The sequence below is a fragment of the Cinclus cinclus genome, chromosome Z (genome assembly GCF_963662255.1).
Source record: "Cinclus cinclus chromosome Z, bCinCin1.1, whole genome shotgun sequence".
NCBI classification, from domain to species: Eukaryota; Metazoa; Chordata; class Aves; order Passeriformes; family Cinclidae; genus Cinclus; species Cinclus cinclus.
The window spans coordinates 48,419,883-48,442,054 of record NC_085084.1 but is presented as its reverse complement, the minus strand read 5'-3'; the positions used below and the strand labels follow the sequence as shown (position 1 = coordinate 48,442,054).

Below are 22,172 nucleotides of genomic sequence, written 5' to 3'. Positions count from 1 at the left end.
TGAGTAGAGTTATACAGTTTCTTGGAGACAAAGAAACTGAGAATAAAACTAGAATCAAAAGAGGCCAAGACCAGAGAAGAGTCTGTCTGAACTCTTCAGAAGTTTATGGTTTCCACTGAAGAGGGTTATCCTGAGCCTTCTGAAGTAATTGGGAAAATTCCCATTGATTTAAATATATTTTGGACTATGTGATATGGTCACACATTACTTCTAAATCAGACAGAACTATTCTATCTTATTTAACAGCAATCTGCTCTTCTAAGACAAGCCACTTTTAAATAACAGCAAGCCTGGCTTACCTGTCATACCGTGGGTTTAAAGGAGAATGTTCACCATTACATTTAAGACTGCTTCTGGAAATGGTACTTCCTGGTGAGGTATTTGCTAACCGCTGCAATAGATACATAATAAATGCATTACAACTTTGATGAACACAGAGGAAGTATCTAGATTTGTTAAGAAAAAAGTGTGCAACATCAAAATTACAAATTGGATGTACTGGATGTATTTATACGCTTCTTTATATTTTACATACATACATATATATTTAGCTACTTACATTTAGTTAAACCCCATACTTCATATATGACTGAAGGTCAGAAGCTCTCTATTACCTATAGCATTTAGGCTCCACCACTGCTTTATACTGATTATACTACTAGACATGTTCAATCACAAAAGAATTTCAAGGAAGATGATTTCACTGACTACCCCTGAAGACTCTGAAATGCTAAGCTTTGAAAAGCTGCCTGCTTTGAAAAGCATGCTGACTACTTAAAAAAAGGTGGAATTGCCACTAGCTGAGCTGGTTTCAGGAGAGCTACCTCCTACCTCTTGAGAGAGATAGTGAAGGAAAGATCTAGACTAATAGCATGTGATAAAGTATTTTGTACATTCTGCTGTGCCACCATAGGTTTATTCATTGGAAACAGCTTCTTCTGTCTTCTCTGTAATATGCTCGTCTGTATTTCTAGGCATGACAATAGGGAATGGTATCCATTGGTGCATCTGTAGCACATCTCTGGTAGTTTGTATCAGCAAAAAGCACTGGTTCACTGGTATGGAATACTGCAAACAGGCAGTGACCTCACCCCTATTTTCCTCCTTTCTGTCCAGTATTGTTTTGTGGGCCCATTATTCTGGTCCCATCCTTCTAAAAAAGCTATCTGCTCTCCTCATGATGCCAAATCATTAGTTTTAAGAGTTTTAACAGATTTCATAGGATAGCAAAATGACAGTGTAGAGTAGGTTTTTTTCTTAGTTTCAAGCCTTCCCTCTATAGTTTGGAGAATATCCAAGTGACATTTGTTACAAGAGACTCCAATGCAATTTTGAGAGCCTAAAAGGGTCTGACTAAGGTCTCTATCAGTAGTCCATGCTGTTCATTTTCCCAGTGACATGCCCAGACAAAAGTTCAAGTCAGGTAAAGACCCTGCCAGTAAAACAGGACAGATTTCTGAGAAAATGTGTTGTCAATGGTAGGACACTCCCATACACAACACAAATACATTCCCTTTAGCACAAGAGCAACTGTTGATTTATTCACCTCATTAAATATCACCGCATACTAAAAAGAAAGTTACTTTCCAAAGCACCTAAGAAAGCAGCTATGCTCTAAAAAAACTTCCATTATTTAACAAAACATAAGGAAAATCTAACAAAACTACACAGAAGTATTCCCATAGTGAGTCCACTGAATAAAACTCAATTTTCTGAGTACCCACTGAGGTACAAATTTAAATTTGCTGTGTTGATTCTTACACCTTCAATGACAATGCAACAAAATCATAAATACATACCAATGATCTGTTGTACTTGCTGAAACTGTTTTCAAGTGCGCTTCTTAAACCATCATTGCTGTCATGTAATTTTCTATTAGCTGATCTAACAAGGAAACACAGTTTAACTTGCAGAATTAAAGAAAATATGAAAAGCTATGTAACTTCTCAAAAAGAAAAAATTTAAAAATACTTCTAAAAGACCCCTTTTTTTCCTTTAGCTAAACTCTAAAGAGTAACAGAACTAGAGGACTAGAAACACATTGACAGATACTCAAACAAATTATCTGAAAAAATCACTATGAATTTTAGGCTTCAGTGGCAGCCCAGGAAGCCCATTTTCACTTGTACAGCATGGTGTCTGGTCAGCTGAGTAGAAAAAAAGATACTGTAGGAACGGCAGAAAAAAACACACAACAAAACAACCAGTCCAGCCATTTCTGCACAAAATTACTACCCTTTAAATAATGCTGAGGTGATTCTGAAGACAAATATAATTAATCTGCTTGAAAGAAAGAATTTTTTAGGATATGGAAATTAAATGAAGATATAAACAAATCTATTCATTGTGACCCTTCTTGTGCACCTATTGCATAATACTGTGCAGTCTTAGTACTTTCCAGACAACAAGAAGACAGGGAGCTACTGGACAAGCAAAGCCAATAGAAATAGGAGCCAGGCAGTAATTTTTACGAGAGAGTGGATAGACTCAAATCACACTCAGCTTATTAGAAAGAAACGAAAGTTAGTGGGGTTAAGAAAAGAAATGGAAAGAAAGCAACTGGAGTGTTAGTGGATCAGTACCAAAGTAGAGTTAACACCATTAATATTTATGACAGTTGAAAACAACACAATTTCTGATAATTTAGGCCATTTCAGTACTTTCACTTGGCACTTTTTTCCAAATTTCAACCTGATTTTTGCATACAAAAACATTTATACCAAATATGTTAGGACAAAGTTTGATAGTAAAAAATTGAATTACTAAAAACTTACTGAAGTATTTCAATTTGTCTTTCCAGATTATCTCTGTCTTCAGTATACTCTCGGATGATTTCTAAATCCCTGGGGAAAAAAAAAAAAAACAAAACAAAACCAACATCAAATATAAATGATCTTAAAAATACTTAACAGGATATTCCCATATTTTCACCACATTCCTTTTGCCAAAGTTTACATTTACACGGAAATATGCTGAAAGCAGTTTTATGCAAAATAAGATCACTTGGCGACATCATTAATCTCTGCTGTTATAACTCAACAAAGACTGTGAATGAAAAATGAAAGATTAAAATAACCACAGGGACTGCCTGCTTTTCCCTTGAAATATAATTTATATTACCTGAAGATAACCGCAGAATGAAACTGCCTTTTATGCTCCTTTAAAAGAGTAACCAGGAGTAGCTTTCATTCATTTAGAAAAACAAATGGTTAAGACAGACATGGAAGGCTTCCAAAACTATTCTCCGTAATGTTCATACTCGTGAAGAAAAAAAAGCCAGATGCTGTACTGTTGTTTTATTCCTAATAAAGTCCCACTAAAATCAATGGATATTTTTGCAAGATTGTGAGGGTTTGCATCACAGCCAGAACTTTTTCTTTTAGACACCTGACAAGAAAGTTAATGAACAATGAACAGCAATGATGACACGGTGTCAAACATGTACCTACCCTTTACGGCAAATTTAGAAAATAACAGTTGCCAACTGCATACATAATAATTACATCAGAAAATAGATTTTGTTTTTTCCCAGGTAAAAATATTATCATGCAGAAGTACCTTACCTCTCAGTGTTCAAAGACTGATCTGCATACTCGCTTTTCAAGGTATCTAATTCACTCTGTAGAAAAGCTATATTTGTCTGTGCTTCTAAAAGATCTTTCTTAAGTCTCTGATTTTCCTTTAAAAAAGGAAGATATAAGATGTTAGCTGTCATAGTCACCTCCATAAAATGTCGATATATTATAACAATAGAATAAAAAAACATCGAAGTTAAATAAAAATGAAACACTATACAATTTGGCATAAAGTGCAAAAGAAAATTAAAGAATGCTAAATCAACAGAGAAGTCAGTAAATTAAGATGAAAGAACATCTTAATTTTTATTTTTCCATTTAGTTACAAAAAAATGGAACCACATCATCTCAAGTCACTTCTAAATGTCCTACATAGAATGTGTATGCAATTAAACATGTACTTTTTCAACTTAAAAGATCCACATACACTTACCCATGACTTTAAAAGTTTACTTTCTAGGTTACCAGTAAATGCAAAAAAAAACCCAAAAAACCAAACAAAAACAAACCAACAAAAATCAAAATCCAAATCCTCACAAGTATAGCAATTTGTATTGCAGACACTAAAACTGAGGATAAATTAACACATTAATGATAATGATCTCTTACCAGCAACATATCATGTATTCTTTTTTTCAGTTCAACTACATCTTCCCTGTGACTGACATATTTGGATTGCTCCTCCAGCTTGAAACATTAAAAAAAAATGCACAATCAATGTATTTGATTATTCCGATTTTTAAAAAAGCCTTATGGAAATCACAATAAGTAATGCTTACAAGGTTTTACAGTTAATAAAGTTTTTAAAATTTAAGAGCTTTTCTGAATGTACTAGCAGACAGCATTATTTCAAAAATTACTGGCCTTCTAGAAAATTGATATGCATTTTGCACTGTTTAGGTAAAAAATATTCGTAACTAGTGACATGGAAGACAGCTATTAAGATAGAAACAGATAGAAACACTAACTTAAAAAAAATATAAAAATTATTACTACTTCCGCTATGCAGTATTGGAACAAGAAGCTCTCGTGTTTCCTGTGAAAATTTCCATCTCTACAAATGTTCTTTTAAGCGCAATTAAATACAAAAGCCCAAAAATATATTCACTTTGCTTGTTATAATTCTGGTAAAATCTACAGCAAAAAACCAAGGTGAAAATTAAACCCAAATTGCAAAATATCCCAAACATCATTCCGATCAGAGACTTCAGTTTACTTTACTACTAGGTATCAAATGACAAGATCAGATTGCAGCTGGGTTCTAAAAGGCACTATACTACTGTAAATTACTGTATCTGGGTTGTAAATCCATCCTTATCTATAAATCACAAGTACTTAGTGGCAATATATTGGACTATTTCTAAAGGACCAAATACAATAATTGGTAGCTGCAATGTTAATAACCTGATGGACTTAAAAAATTCTTAAGCCACAGAATGAGGCAATAGTTGCTGCTCCCTTTCCTAAGTATTTCAACAAATTACACAGCATGAATTAAAAAAGCACAGAATGACAACACAACCTAAAAATTATCTGCAGTTGCCATTTACTAATACAAATTAAATAGAAACTTGCAATTATGATTATCCATCCTGAGGGAAACATTTCATAAGGTCAAAAATCACTTCAAACACTTTAAAAAACTCACCAGACTTCAACTCACCTTTTTAAGCTTTTTTATTGTCACCTGAAGATCCCCAACTTCGGTGTCATACTGGCGCTTCAGCTCATTTAGCGCTTCTTCAGCTTTTTGCTTCTCCTGCAATATTTTTAATCTCATTAGAAGTTGAGACAGGTTTCAAATGTTTATTAAAAAACTCATTCAGCAGTTTGGAAAGCACATACTTTTCGCCTAGACAAATGTGTCTTTCCACTCTATCCCTTCCTTAAGATCCATAGATTCCGATTCTATAACTGCAGCCCACTTATAAAACACTCAGAAATAAAAGGGTGGCATGAAAGCAAAGATACAGGTCCATTCAGTGTTTTTTATTCATGATTCCTGTTCTTAACATTCTCAACGTCACTTTTTTTACTTCTGCTTTTCTTTTACATTTTTTTGCTTGCAAGTGTTGGAACGTAGGCCATGTCAGTAAAAGGCAAGCAGACAACAGCATCTCCAGGTTCAAACGCCTCTGTCCCGGGAACAGAGACAAGGGGGTGGTTTCTCTCTGTCTGTTCAATACCACCTACATCACCAGGATGATCTCAGCAGGAAAAATGCCATAATGGAAAAGGAAACAGTGCCATGTTTTACCAGGGTGCATGGCAGGGTGTGTGCTGGACTGGAGTCAGGACTGCACTGCTGTTGAGCACTGGGACAGAGCTACTGCAGCAGCTGCTGGAACTGTTGGAGCCACTGTCCTGCAACTGCTGCTATCACCACAGAGAGAGAGCCCAGAGACCTGTCCTGCTGTCACCACCACTGCACTGGTACTGCCACCACCACTGGAGTCAGCATCTTGGCAGCACAACTCCTTATTAAGACAAACTCTCTTTCCAGGTTTTGGGTTGTTCCTGGCTTCCCCTACTTCAGGTCCAGGGGAAGGAGATTGACCTGTGAGAGCCTCCAGGTGTGCTGCCTTTGATGTCCTCCCTGTAGAATGACGAACTGGATCAGGATGGTCACCATTTTGCCTGTGTTTAGAGACTGTACTGCCCACGGGATATTCATGGTGAATGTCCTTTTGTGGGTAAAACCTTCTCTCTTTGCCCTACATTATTAATATTGTTGTGATTATGGCACCTTTCCAGTAAACTAGAGCTCTATTTTATAATGTCTCCTAGTTTCCTTTATTACTCAAAGGAGCAGAGGGGGTAAAAAAGTGACAATTGGAATGGGTTTAATTTTCTCACTGTTTGAAACCAGCACACGTGCTCAGCCTAAATACCAGTATCTGTATATAGTACTCAGTTTGAGTATCAAACCAAGTACAGCATTCTGAAATTTATTTTCATCAAAATAGAATTTTTTTAGAAAGAGGCTGTATCAACCACAATCAGAATAGTGCACATGGTGTGATATGTTTCAGTCACTCATCACTCTCCAGGGATTCCAGTTTCACAACACAAGAAATCAGAATGCAGCAGAGACAGGTTGAGCCAATGAGACAAGCTGAGTTTTCACATGGAGGAGGCAGGCATGGACTTTGCTTAGAATTCAGAATTAGAGTTTCCCATAGGTGACACTGGTACTCATGTGTTAAAACAATAATCCAAGCAATCAGTTTAAACTGGTTTCCCCTACTCTTGCCAACTGCATAGACTCCTAAGTATTGTTTGGTAACTATTTGCTTCCCTTGAAGAAACAAAATCCAGGATAGGCTCATGCAGAAGCAGGTGTCCCAGTGGCATGAGTGAGATCACTCTGACAAACAATAGCCTTGATTAGACATTAAGATTAATGGCTTAGTACATTCCCACAAAGTAAATAACTTAACATTTACTCTCAGGGCGTTTTAGTAGGTGCGGTATGTGGAGCTAAGAGCTACAAGGAACACTGGAGAGTGAAAATTTAAAAAGTCTTGTGAGAAACAAGTTAACAGATCATCTTTCATACCTATAGCTAGATGCAAACAGTGATTGAGAATACAGACTAGATGTAGATAACACACGGAAGATTGACTTTTGTATAACACTAGTACATAATTGTTGATGTTCTCAGAGTAAGCAAACACACACATCCCAGTTGTCTTTTTAAAGCAGTGAAAAAGAGTATCCAGGGCTTTTTCAGTGATGTATCATTTTCTAAGAGCAGACATTTTTCAGAGAAAATGTATTTGGTTTCTAAACATTAACAACTTAGCTTCTCTAGAAGAGAACATTTATCTCTACTAAGAAGTGCATTACTAGTTAAACATACTAAAACACACATTTATTTTTTTTTTACAGGGGCAATATCTTTAACATTTTTATGCAATTATATTTTTGTTTTTAGGAACACAATAGGCTTTTATGGTGTGGTAGAACTGTTTTCTCTTGTACAGGAAAAAAAAACCTATTTGAAGTAAATCCATCAGAATACCATTTACCTTCACATATCAATTAGTGTGAATTACTTAAAATCAGCAAGTTGGCAGACAGCATTTTGCTGCTTCTGGCTCTGCAAATACTCTGGTGAAAGAACCTATAGCAAATACATATAGATGTTCAGTATATTGTTTATCCTACCAAGCAATAATTATGCTCATGGTGTATGTTCTAACTATTTCTAATGCCCACATCGGAACACCTTCACAAACTGTTATTCTTATGCCCGTGTAAAGTTCAGCTTATGTTGATGAATGAAGTAACAATTCAAAATGAAGCAGGGAGCTGGTCTTGGTCCTTTGAATTATGCAGTCACATGTGGCTCTAATATATCTCTCCCTGGGTAAGAGAAGATGATTTTTACACCTTTTCATATAGACTGCAAAAAGATTGAAACAACAGCTAAAATTGAGCATATCAAAACAGAATTTCCCGTGAAGTTTGAGAGGCCCAGGCCCTCACATATTGTTATTACAGTTACCCTCTTTTAAGTCTCTAAAATGTAGTTGCAGGAGAATGGAGGAAAGAAAGATCATTACTCCAGGCAGATAGACAAAGCAGCACCAAATCATCCAAGCATTAAATCCTACATAAATTCTTTTACTAGGAGAACAGATTACAATCTTTAGTGCTGAAATATTTTCTCCAGTCTGTTTCCAATACTGGTCCCAGAAAGATGCTCTTCTTGGCCAGCACGCTCCCACAAAAGGAAAAGACTTTTTTTCCCCTTGGTTTATTACACCTAAGCAGATACTCATCTTTAGGAAAGCATTAAGATCATTCATTTTTTATCTCACAGATAGCTTTTTTCATCCAGGCCCTGCCTACTGCCCTTTGAGTCAGTCCATTAGGACCATATGTGGTTATCAGTCCTGCTTAAGACCACTGAGAGTTTAGTAATTATGAAATTCTGTAAATATAAAATACTCACTTCCTTTTTAACTTTATGCTCTGCAGCCTGTATCCGTAGCTCCATTTCTTCCTCCAACTCACTGAGTTGAACTGCTGCTTTGTCCTGAGCTCTAAAATTTAGTAGAAAATATTCTCTTAGGAGTTGCACTCTGGCTTGAAAGAAACACATCTGCCTACCTCAGCTGAAACAAATTAGACAGACAGACATGGAAACATGTTCAACATTGCCCAGACTTTGAAACTGGTGTGGCTGGGAACCTAAATCCCAAATTAGTTTGAAGACACTGGCAAATCAGATTATAAAAAGTAGCTGCAAGCTGATGATTAGCAGGAAATACATCACATCTGCATTTTTAAAATTAAGTTACAAAGATAAAAGGTGCCTCTCATTATCCTATAAAAAGACTTCAAAAGCAACTTCCATCACCCATACATATGAGATCTCTGTCCTGAGCTAATCTGTTTGGTTTTGGCAGTTATGATGTGAGACTGACAGTGCCAAGTATTTAAAACAGCAAATACACTCCTTGAAGTTCATGGAGCAAAAGTATGATTTCTAAAATGAAAGTACAGTGGATATGCATGATAAAACTCAAAATTGCAGCCAGGGAAGAGGAGTCAACATCTTTTAAGGCAATTAACTAACAGTAGAATCTGCAAAAATTTGGTCCAGAATTTATCAAAAGTATTAACAGATAATCATTTGCAGGCTGCTATATGTGTTTATACATGAGAGTATGCATACAAGTTAACTTCAGAACTCAGTTTATGGAAATAGTTTGCATGGCATATTTTGGCATTAACTCTCAGAAATTTAATCAAAAGAAGCATGAGGAGAGAGAAAAAAAAATAAAAAGAAACTACAGGACTGAACCAGAAACACAATCCACTATACCTTTTTACCGCTATGGCCAGAGTTTCCATCTCTGTGCTTTGAAGTTTGATCTCTTGGATGAAGTTCTTAATGACATGCTCATATGGCTGGATTAATCTTGGTTCTGCTATGTGTATGTTCTGATACAGAACACTGACCTGCTCCTGTCTAAAAAAGAGAGACATGCACATTTTAATGCACTTTACTTGGAACAATGTTCTATTACAGGCTCAAAAACCTTACTACAAATTAAGATATTCCCCTCTTTGCCTATTTTCAAAATTTAATAAGCTAGATACAGGCTTTGAACACTCAGTACAGTATATGTAAATTCTTTTAAATTATGTTTACATTTCCACTTCTCTGCTTTAATATAGCTACTGCAAAAAAAAAAAAAAAAAACTAATGATTTTTTTTTTTTACTTCCATTCATAGTGTAATGAAGAGAATGCCACTGGAGTAACCCACAATGCACATCAAGTTTCTTGATAGCTCTAATGTTAATCATAATCCATGAAGAAACCTAAGATTCCAGGAGGTTGCATAAGGATTGAAAATGCGTATGAATGCCAGCTACCTAAGTTAAAAGGGAAAGGAGATGGAGGTGGGCTTTAGGCAAAATAAGAATATAGCTCTTCAGTTTCAGACAAATTATTTTTGGTCTATACCCAAATAAATTTATAAGAAATAATGCTATAAGAAATTAATTATGTATATGACTCTCATGTAAAAAATGACAGTTATATCTCAAAGAAGAAATAAAATATTTCTGTAGGTATTTTAGTGGTTAAAAGCTCTCCTAAAATTCATAGTGCAAAGCTGTCTCAATGCAGGAATAGAATATTCTGATTTCTATTTAATCTGGACTCATTTGCATAGATTGCACCCTGTTCTAATTATTAGAGCGAAGAACCATTGCAAGATTAAAAAAATAAAAGGCTTTTACAAAGTCTATTACTACTATATATATTACTATTAATAATATTAGTAATATTATATTAGTATATTATTACTATTAATATTATATTAGTATATTATTAGTACATTATTACTATAAGTAATATTATATATTACTACTATTATAAATTGCACTGATTTCAGTTCATGCTACTTGTATGTCATGCAAACCTTTGTTTTGCATCCTAGGTTCCAAATTCTGGATTACATTAGGCAATATACCAGAAAATATTTTGTAACAGAATTTACCTGTCCTAAGGAAAGTGAATGTGATTGACATAGACTGTATGCTAGAACATGAACAGGTATTCAACAACTTCAAAGCCAAATGGGAAAAAAGGAACAGAGAAGATCAAGTCTATAAAAGTGGAGAAAACAGGCCAGTAATGAGGAAATACACATTATCAGAAGCAGAAATACAACCAAAAATAATGTTTTGCAAGTTCAAGTCTAACGCCATATCTAGCATCACAAATACATGCCCTCTTTTAGTTGCTAACAAATGCCTGAACTCTGATTAAACAATCCTCCTTGTTAGACAGCTGAAGCTCTCCTATCTTCAGTGGAAGTAGTGCTATTTAATACCTTCACCAAACACATGATACCAACAATCACTGTATATTCTCTACACTTTTCCCACTTGAAGCAATTCCACGGCTTTGATTATCAATAATGTAGCCCTCTGCTTCTTGTATGTGATTTCTTCACTGAAGGTCTAACTTACATTATTAAAACAGTACATAATTGTTGTTATAGCTCAAATTCCCTTTAAAACAATTTAACTACTTCAGGACTCTGTAAAATTTGTCTCCAGCTGAAATGTTAACATTCATTTTGAGATAGAGAAATATAAAACCAGCAAAAAGAGATAAAGATTTACTGATGCCTGAGAAATTTCCATGTACATATATGTTTCTGTCTCACAAAGGATTTCCTTTACAAAGGCTAATGCCTGCATTTAGTAAGTTAAATATCTTCCAATGTATGCGCACAATTTCTTTTTCAAAATGTACTCTTAACAAAGCAATGTTGAGGTTCACTAATGTCAGCAATAAGGAACAGATTTATCTGATTCATCAGATGCTACAAACTCTATAAATAATGTAACACTAAAGAACTCCTCAATTGTATACTTATTCAGGTAATAATCTGCACTTTAAAAACTGTTAAGGACATTTCCAGAATCCACCTGGAGGTCTGCAGTCAGTGGCATTCTCTGGGATCAATCCTGGAACCAGTCTTGCTCAACTTTTCAATGACCCAGAGAAAGGGATAGAACATGCCCTCAGCAAGTTTGCTGGTAGCACTAAACTGATGGGTTGGCTGATCCACCTGAAGGTTCTGCTGCAATTCCATGGGACCCTGATATGCTGGAGAGTTGGACAGAGAGAAGTTGAGTTCAGCAGGAGCCAGAGTTGGGTCCTGCACCTGGGGAGGAACAGCCCCAAGTACCCGCACAGGTCAGGGGTCGCTCCTAGAGAGCAGCTCTGTGGAGAAGGACCTGGGACTCTTGTGGATCACAAGCTGTCCATGAGCTGGCAGTGCCCTCGTGGCCAGGAGGGCCAAGGGTATCCTGGGATGCACTGGGAAGATCATGGCCAGAAGGCTTAAGGAGTTGTGCCTCTACTTGGCCCTGGTGAGGCTGAATCTGGAATGCTGTATCCAGTTCTGGGCTCCTCAGTAAAAGACAGACAAGGAGCTACTGGAGAGGGCCCAGCAGAGGGTCACAAAGATAATTTGGGGTCTGGAGCATCTCTCGTATGAGGAGAGACTGCAGGAGCTGGGCCTGTTCAGTTTGGAGAAGAGAATACTGAGAGGGGATCTCATTAACACATAGAAATATCTCAAAGGTGGGTGCAAGGGGATGGTGTCAGACTCTTCAGTGGTACCCAGAGACAGAATGAAGAACAATGGCCATAAACAAAAACACAGGAAGTTCCACCTCAGCATGAGGAAAAGCCTCTTTACATTGAGGCTGGCAGAGCACTGGAAGAGGCTGCCCAAATATACTGTGGAGTCTCCCACTCTGGAGACATTCAAAACACACCTGGCCAGACTCCTGCTCTTAGCTGACCCTGCCTAGGCAGGAAGGTTGGACTGGATGATCTCCAAAGGCTCCTTCCAGCTGTAACTATTTTGCAATTATTTTCAAAGTATATGCAAACCTGAGATCAGTTAATTAGAGGATGGTGCTAATAACACCTGGTTGTGGGTCCAATACCTGTATGGGTCATTCAATTGATGATCCTTGCTGGTCTCTTCCAACTCAGAATATTATGTGATCTGGAAATAGACATGCCTGAATTGAAGCTAGAAATCAGTATTCCTGTGATGCTGACCTTCTACCACACAGCTAAGACTGCTTTATGATGCAGTAGCCAGAAACTCAAAGTAGTTATTGTGAGGTTTTATTCTCCCTCTGGGATTAAAAAAACTTTTATATTTCATATTCCTTCATAGCCCAGTGACCATCTACCACACAGCTGGATTCGAAATATTTCAGTAACACAGTTTTATGGAGCAATACTTAGGCTTAAGAAGTCAAGCAATATCCATACCACCACAACCATATGTGATTCTGTAAAGGGCCTGGAAAGATCACAACTGGTCACTGAAACTCTCAATGATACTTATATGAGTGCTTCTACAGCAATGATACAGGACGTCCTAATTAAAAAGTAGGCTCATAACTACTATATCAAGAAGAAAAAAAAAATTCACCAAAACCACCACAAACAACAATAAAACAGATGAGAAATCAAAAGCATGCAACAAAATTAGCAGGATTACTTAATCACTTATGCTTTCAGGAAGATGTAATACACTTTGATTAATTGAGAAGACTGTTAGTGATTTAGTCACTCCAAGTATCCATGAATCCATGATGAAGGTAGCAGCAATTACATAGACTCTGTATCAACATTCAGTAAGTATTTGAAGAACATTTGTTCCAAATTTAAATTTTATATTTTTCATCATTCCTCTGTTTTCACATGCTTTGGTGAATATCAGTGACACTGCTGCAGCAGGGCAGATTAGCTGCAATGAATATTTCCCAATATGCTTGTCCTCACTTCCTCTTGAATGCATGCTCTTTCTTTCTGCAAATTCTTTAGTTACTCAGAATTAATTATCAAAGAAGATTTTACAAATGGATCTCACCAAGCTGACTTGAACTCTAAACAGTCTGGCCTTTTGCTGGACAAAGTGTTTCAGCAAAATTAATCTCAAATGCTTGGACTTGCCCTTTAAAACTGTTTTTTCTTGAAATCCTAAACCCATTTTTTGGTATATTTAGCTGCACACCTTTAAGTTCCACACTTAACATAACTGTGTTAGTGTGGAACTTAAAGGTATTCACAAGTACTAATGCATAGAGAGTGCTTTTTTTAATATATGGCATAAAAGTCTGTAATTTTCTTCATCTGGCATTATGGTTAAACTACTCATCATACATGCATTTATTTCTGCTGCTTCGGCAAAGTGCAGACACCAAACTCTAGTACCCACAAAAAGCATAACATTGTGGCCAAGGACTGCTTTGGCTTTACCTTACCTCATCTCAAAGGTTTTATAGCATAAACCATCTGTAAAATTAGTACTTAGTAAGAGTAATTAGTCAATATTTGCACAGCTTCACATGAGCTAACTTAAGCAAAGTGACAGTATTCAGAGAGTTCCTGTGAGAACTGCATAACGAAAATAAAACTGCTCTGATTATAATGCAATTTCTAGTATGATAGATTTAAAATACCATGGTTGAATAGAAAAGGAGCAGGAGGGCAATGGGGGGACTGATCACAACACAGATTTTGGGTATATCAGATATTTAGATTATACTGCATCACAATTTCCTTTAATCCACACAACAATATTAATACTTATCAATTCATAGCATTATTTCTGGTTTGCTGATTGTACAGTAACCATTTACCTAATAACCTACACTCTGAATGCAGTTCAGAGGAAGATGATGGAATTTTTCAATTAATAACAAGTCCACAGTTGCTCAGTACCTTATGTATGCTCCCTTATGCAGTTGCCAGAAAGAATATGCTATGTTACACAGGCCCTGCAGTCTCACCCTAAGGGCAATATTTGGTTTTAGAACACTATTTTAATCATCTCTTTCTACTGTAGCACAGTTTGTAAAATTACTCTCATCACTTGCAGAAGTTCTGTTCTGGTATGGACATGAAGAGATGAAGCATAAGGTGTTCTGAGCTGGGTGGTCAGAACAAAACAAACCTCAAGCATTAAGCATCTGATAATTGTCCTTACACTGGAGACCAGCACCTCAAGTGTGCTTCCAAGAGAGTGAGAAGTACCTTTTTCTGAAAAGCAGAAACATTGGATATGCCACTATAACAGTCAGCAGGAAAGAACAATGAAATCTGATACAGATGGGAAAGGATCTAACTTTGTCACTGCTGAGTGCCTAACTCTTTAGATTTAGTGCCTTGAAGAAAAACAGACTACACAGAATTTTAACACAGTGCAAAGTTCAAAATATTTGTCAACTTGAAACACTATGGGGTTTTTAATACTATCTTTTCTTTTTCTGTATCCATCCCTTCAGAAACAGACTGCATTAAAAGAAGATGATCAAATCAGTAGCCCTCAGATGGGACAGCCCAGACAAGGTCGGATTCTCAGAGGAAAGATTTTAATGTTTCCAAAGTACAAATGCTGTTCCCTCAGAGATGTGATTTAGAGCCAGTGGAGCAGCAATGGAAAAGACTATGGGACAGGCAGGGAAAAATGAAATCTGTGGAAAAGGAGAGCACCTCAAAGACATTATGGCAAATGATCACATGATGATACCAGGAAAATAATCCAGGAAAGTGAATGCTATAGTGCTTAAGTTAGTTGGCACAGATGCTGTTTTGATTAAAGCAAAAAGCAGAAGAACAATAAAACATAAGGTAACTCACAAATTCTTCTAGCTCACAGAAAGGCATCCATCACATTTCCAGCAGAGCACATCTCTCAAACCCATTATCCTAGGTTACAACCCAGGATGTGCCCAAAATCTATTCTATCACCACCTTCATGAGCTGTTAATGGGCCCATCAATGCCTTGCCATGACTCATGGATAACTCCCCCCAGGAACTATCTCTGTTCAAGGGCAATCAAGGACCTGCTGCATCCCATTGGGATATGCTCCGAGTAGAGGGAGGAGCCAGGGATCCTCACCTGGATATAATGTGGGATTTGGGCCCTTCCTTACCCACTAGATCTTTCGCAGAGAGCAAAGGCCACCAGACCTTCTCTACGAGATCACTGCTTCAACTAGAGTGTTTCATCTGGACTGCTACCACCAGCCCGGGATTTTCCACCGCTCCAGCCTGGTGCTCTTGGAGTTCCGCACTGGAATCTGACTGCCCCAGGTTCAGTAAAACAAAGCCCCTCAAGGTCCCTAGTTCTGTTTACTTTTAATGCTGTAGTTATTATTGTTGTTTGTTGGTCTTGCTATACATATTAGTAAAGAACTGTTATTCCTATTCCCAGGCCTCTGCCTGAAAGCCTCTTTCATTTTCTAAATTATAATAACTTGGAGGGAGCGGATTTGAATTCTCCATTCCAAAGGGAGGCTCTGCCCTCCCTGGCAGACACCTGTCTTTCAAACCAAGACACCCATCATGATATGTATTAAAAAACAAGACAACATTCTTACAGAAGCGATCCCCTCTCCACCACTGTGGCCATGAAAAAAAAAAAAAAAAGGCAGACTTTGTTTCTCCTCAGTATTTACCTTTATGCCCTCTCTAGCGCGAACATGCTTCAACTTTTAGGAAAACCTCTCCACTTCTGACATCATGGGTCATCATCTCATGGAAGTAAATCTAAGTTGCTGACAAAAGTTAATACTGTGCTCTATACTGACTTTGGCAAAAATCTATCCTAGTTCATAACAGCAAGAGTATGACAGGTTTTGAACAGTTTTTTTATGCAGCAGAGCTTCTCTTCTTTGCTGTAGTACAGTGGTGTGTCCCATGAGTATCGCCTGTTTTCACAGTTTAAGTAGCTCACATTAAGAACAGCATGCTTTTCTCATTTTGTCACATCCCCCAGTTAACACATTTTCGATACAGCTCCAGATGACAGGACTGGGGGCACACGGTTATCATAATCACGTTAAAAGACTTTGGAATTGTATGAGGCATAAAATCTCACAATCAGGCAGCACTGAAATCTGAGTCTGATGAATAGTCAAGTTTGGCTGAAAGTACAAGGCACACAGATAAAACAGACCCAAAGACTAAAAAGCAAAGCAATGGAGTATGAATAATGCAGGAACAGATTTAACTTGAAATAGGGATACAAACTTTCAGCTTCAGATTAATCCACCCATTCATGCTCTAATTAATTTAGTTCACTTTCCAAAAAGATTATCCAATTTGCCAAATATCGCACAAAAGTTGCCTGGTTGGGCTTAGTCCTTTTGACAGTCCCAAGCCATTGTTCTTTCTGCCTTAAGTCTTCAACACTGAAATTTAAAAATCTGTTTCCCAGGACATTTTTCGCCTGTAATTTACAGAGGGCATTCAAAAGTACAGGATTTCTCTTGTAGTGTCAGAGGATGTTAGATTATTCCTTGTTCATGGCCAACTATGAAGGATGAAATCTGAACTTGAATAGGAAACATTTACATCAAATTACTGCCTACCTGATAGTATTTAGCCAATAAAACTTAGCTGTTTCCAGTTTTTATGTAGAAGAATCCTAACACATTACATTATGTCATGATGAATTTAGCAAAACTACCAGATGTTTCTGCATAGTAGAGCCAATTAAAACTGTTCCCCTTCCTTACTACAATCCTTTTAGACAATCAGTTAGACTATACTGAAACTGCTGCTGCAAACAGTAACCAGGCTACTGAAACAGAACTATTACCGAGAGCAGACAGATGCTTTCACAAGTTGCCACTGTTCATGAGTCAGATTTTTTTTTTCAGCTCCTATTGAGTTTCTGACTTCAGGTTATAAACTATGTCTGCAAGCTTTCAAACAGCCTTTTGTTCTTGCTCTCTTTCTGTAGAAAGCAAGTGTACAACAAGGAAAGCACCATGAACAAATTATGAAAGACCTGTACGAATTTACTGATCTGTCTGAAATGGGGCAGTCCAATAAGACTAAAGAGTATTAGTCCAAAAATAAAAGAAAATTTACTCCAAATTTGCATATAAGTTTCTTCTCTGAAGAAACTTTTCACCTCATAATCCAAACACATTTTTAATGGGGCTGGAACCAAACTATTGGTATAGGTAGGAATTTAAGGAGCACTATATAGAGACACCACAGAGATATATTCGAGACAACATAGAGATATACTCTCACACACGACATTTTTTAATTCTCTTGACTAGCTGCCAAATCCTGAAACTCAGATTATTTGTTTCCCATCATAAACTACAATTTTAAATTAAACTTTATACTTCCTATGGCCAACATTTTCATATGATTTTGAGCACCACAGTTTTCAGGCAGATTCGTGAGAGTCATCAAAATGTGTCTCTGTACACTGGAAACAGCCCCGTACTGACAGACCCGTGGTAAACGGGTTTAAATCTCAAACCGAGTTACAATCAGCTATCATCATTTCACTGAGACCGGGGACAAAAACTCTCACAATCTTCAGTGAGCTCATCAGACCCAGGGCCATATTTACCAACACCGTTAACGTGGAGGCAACGATGTTGCTGGTAAGCCTTTACCAGGAAAAGGTCGACAGAGCTGGAAGAAAAATGCTGGGGGGCCGGTCGGGGAATAGCACGAGGAGGAGGAAGTTCCTGCGGAGCCGGCAGAACTTTTACATCCCGTGCACTGTAGCAGCCCGACTTTCCCACGTGGGTGGCTAGCAGAACAGAGCGGAGGAAACCAGAAGCGGCTGCCCGCTGGAAGAACAGCGCTGCAAACCACGGCAGCCGGGAAGCAGGTGCGCGGAGGGCTCTGCACACCTGCAGGCGCAGGGGGCCAGGGGTCAGGCGACTGGGCCGTTCCCAGCTGGGATTGCATCAGCGCCGGCCCCGCCGGGAGGGCCGCTCCCGCCCCCAGGACGGCAGGGCAGGCTGGGCAGCGGCGGGGCCGCGGTGCCCACGGCTCAGCCCGCCAGCCCGGGGCAGCGGACCCGCTCCCACCGTCGGGCTTGGGGTGGGACGGAGCTGGCGAGGCCGGACCTTACCTGGGGATGTATCTCGCCTCGTCCCCGAGCCGCACCTCGAAGTCCTTCCAGGGTTGCTCCAGCCCCGCGGCGACCCAAGCCGCTGACGCCTCCTCCTCCTCCATGCCCTCGCCCCCCGGCTCGCTGCCAGCGGGCTGCGGCCGCGTGGCGCCGCGGAAGCCGCGGGCGAACTCCGGGAAGGTGATGGCCCCGTCGCGGTCGCTGTCGAGGCGCTGGAAGATGGCCTCGGCCTCGGCCGGCCGCACTCGCAGCTCGGCGCAGAGAGCAGCGAAGTCCTCCCGCTCGATGCGGCCCGAGCCGCTGGCGTCGCACGCCAGGAAGAGAGCGCGCAATCGGGACAGCTCGTCCCCCGCCGCCTCGGGATCCATCTGCCAGCGCCGGGAGACTGCGACCGCGGGCAGAACGCGATGGGACCGGGTGGGCGGCTGCCCTACCTGCGGCTCAGCGGGGCGGGCTGGGCCCTGCTCCGCCCCGGCGCCCCGCGGGGCCGGGCGCGGCCGGGAGGCGGAACGCAGGTGTTGGCTCCGGGCCCGGGCAGGTCCCGGGCCGGGCCGTCCGCACCCCGGGAGAGCGGGGCGGTCCCGAGCCGGCAGCGGCCCCGCTGCCCCACGGAGTGCGGGAGCACGGGGTGCCCGTCGAGCCCGGCGAGTTGCGGACGGCGCAGGTAACTACAGACAGAGTATAAAGCATGTCTCACCCCCCCCCTGCAGCGCTCAAATGTGAGTCCTGATACTGTGCGGTCACCGTAAGCTGTGAAAACCTAACTTCCGTTCTCCAACATAATAAAAATACTCTTCACGTTCATGGAACACCCAAAACCAGTATAACGACACAGAGTTTGAACAGATAAATTCTCGCTGACACAAATAGTCTTGGGGTTATACCTTGAGGGTATGTGCTCTCAGGTGTCTCACCACCAGTGATGTAGAAATGTGGGTTGCTAAAATGCTATCTTAAACTAAAATGCAAAAGAGGCATTCAAATCAATTAACCAGAGGAGACAGCTTTTCAATGTTTTGTGGAGAACAAGTATCTTTCTTGGTAGAAGTCAAGATGCCTTCCTTGTTGAAGTCAGACTGAAGACTCAGATTCCATTTGAATCTAAGGGATATTTTAAAATTATTATTTATTGCCCTACACTTATTCTTGTTTCTGTCTATCTGCAAATGTGAATTGTGTTATACCACAATTGGGATAAACAGACTACAAATCTGTCAAAACAGCATTTCCTTATTGACCAACACACAGCATAATTATGTGATCCAGCAAAGCACAAATAGCCCATCTGACCTCTCCTCAATAAATCACACACTGTGAATGAGATCTATCAAGTACTCGTCTGCCTGAGATGTGGAATGCCCTCGAAGGCTTGTGTTTTTTTACAGCCTTTGATTATTAACCTATCAGGATTATACAGACAGCTAACAATCTTTCTTTAGACAATAAAAAGTTTCGTAAAATGTTCCCCATACTTTAAGGAAATGTAGTTGTCAAGCTATTTGGAAAATAAGTTTTAGCTTAAAATATGAGATGACAGAAAAACTTAAATTTATGATTTTATACTTTTTAATTAATTCCACCACACAATTGCAAAATTATGAATAGTAGCAAAGTGGGCTCATCATCAATTTATTAGTGTTTTAGTAAAACAGAATTAATTTAACAAAACTTTTCTTCCTATTCTGTCTACCAAATTTTCATACCTGAAGTGTCATGGAGCCTTTAAGGGGTTGATGAAGGTTTGTTCAGCCATCAAAGGGAGAAATTTCTCTTGCATGTACAACTCAGGTCTCTGTTTATAGGAGCTGGGACATTTGGCTTTCAGAGTGGACAAGCTCATGAGGTGAACTGGAACAGCCTCATCCAGGTCTGAGTGTGTCTGACTAGCCAGATAGGGAGTTCCTACTCAAATCATTGTGCTCACCTTATTTTTGTGCAGATTTATGTGTTGACCTTGGTCAGTTAACCTTATCCTACCCACTCTTTTACTTATTCTTGTGTGTCTCTTTAGTGGTAGTCACTACCTTGGGCTGCTAAGTAGAGGGCATAGACTTTGTAGTAGGGTATTTTCTTTTTTCTTTTTTTTTTTTTCTGATAGAGAAGTTATGTCACACAAATATCAGGCACTGGCATGAAGCATAGTGTATCATGCTTGCAATATTTCATGATACTACACAGCCCACACTTGCTTGACAGGGCATGGCTTAATTGAATAGTTCTGACACAACTGCACAAAGATCATAAATGTTTTATTTGTTAAGACCAAAGAATGAATGGTAGCAAAACAGTGCTTTCCTCTGAAATTATGTCCCTGTTCTTAGAACAACTTGCTCTTCAAATCCAGTTCTAAATTAAATAAATATGCAAATAGAAGGCACTGTTTATGTGGCATAGTAGTTTTAAATTCATAAGAGAAGTTTTAAATTTGTGCATATGGTACTGAAGCTACAGATAGACCATGCATTCAGTTTTCAATCTATCATCTGTTTTGCTTCATTGTGCCATGAAACTCACAAGCTAACCTAAGCACCTATTTGGCTGAAGAGGCAGAAGAGTAAATTAAATCATTCTTTAGAGAGACCTAAGGCAACAGATGAACAAGAAAGGATTCATTGTATCACTACTAAAGTGTCCTATTGTGCTGAGTGTAAAAAGGTGGGTTTTGACACCATTACAGAGATAGAGGTTAAATGTTACCTCTTAGATTAGAAGAGACAGGTAAATCAGAAAAGAAAGGCATTGCAACACATGACATCAAGATTTATTGTCCCAGGAAGTAAAAGAGCAGAGAAGCTGAGCTGACCAGTGGGATAAACTATGGAACCTTGGAATGCTATCTGAACGTATGTGGTCCCAGAAAGTGATTACACATAGCTATGCAGAAGCCAGAAAAAGCTGCAGTGCTGTGCTCCAGGCAGATTCCATGCCTGAAATAGCAGCCTTCTTCCCATCCCTCCTTATATGTTGTCTTAGGAACCTTACATACATATTAAGTGAAGATTTTTAACTTGGAACATCAAGCATTTAAAAGTTAGGAAATGGAACACAATTTGGAACAATTATTCACTGATTTACTTTTCATCATTATTGTTTGCAGACTTGGGCATTATCTACAATGGTATCCATACTATTTTGATCTTATACTGAGGACAGAATATATCTTTTAGATAGTTCCTGCATACTTGAACTAAATTTCCCAGCATTAGAGGTGGCTGAGATTATGCCTCAGTGGTTGCAGTTACTCCCTTATTCACCTTTTACTGTTTTACATTTGGACAATTTAAGCAATTTAATACAAACTGTACAATCTACTTGGAAAGTACATGACATAAGAGAGCATAAGTAAAGAGAGCATAAATAAAATAGATTCAACCAGTGATATTGAAAGCAGTTAATATCACACACAGGTATCATACCAACCACAACACTCTGAAAACTAATTATATAAACCTACTCCAATTTCTTTCCCCCCACAAAACAAACTTTAGCACCTCTACAAGTCACTATACATCTCAAAGTATCACAATCCCAGTATGACACTCCATCTCTACCTTCTTGCCATCAGGAAGGAAAGCACAGTGTCCACAGACACAAGAAGGACAAGGGGAGAGGAGGATGTTGTGCAGAGCAGAGTCTG

General features: G+C 39.0%; 1 protein-coding gene across 1 annotated transcript in view; it reads right to left on the bottom strand.

Moving 5' to 3' along the window:
* Positions 1-18,903, bottom strand: part of RASEF (RAS and EF-hand domain containing) — a 30,117-nt gene extending 11,214 nt beyond the window's left edge. Inside the window, exons 1-9 of the mRNA XM_062513307.1 lie at positions 18,536-18,903; positions 9,412-9,558; positions 8,536-8,626; positions 5,239-5,334; positions 4,185-4,262; positions 3,564-3,679; positions 2,775-2,843; positions 1,800-1,884; positions 300-391 (exon numbers count right to left, since the gene is read on the bottom strand). Of these exons, the coding sequence (XP_062369291.1) occupies positions 300-391; positions 1,800-1,884; positions 2,775-2,843; positions 3,564-3,679; positions 4,185-4,262; positions 5,239-5,334; positions 8,536-8,626; positions 9,412-9,558; positions 18,536-18,903 (1,142 nt within the window). The remainder of the gene's footprint in view (positions 1-299; positions 392-1,799; positions 1,885-2,774; positions 2,844-3,563; positions 3,680-4,184; positions 4,263-5,238; positions 5,335-8,535; positions 8,627-9,411; positions 9,559-18,535) is intronic.
* Positions 18,904-22,172: the final 3,269 nt, after the last annotated feature.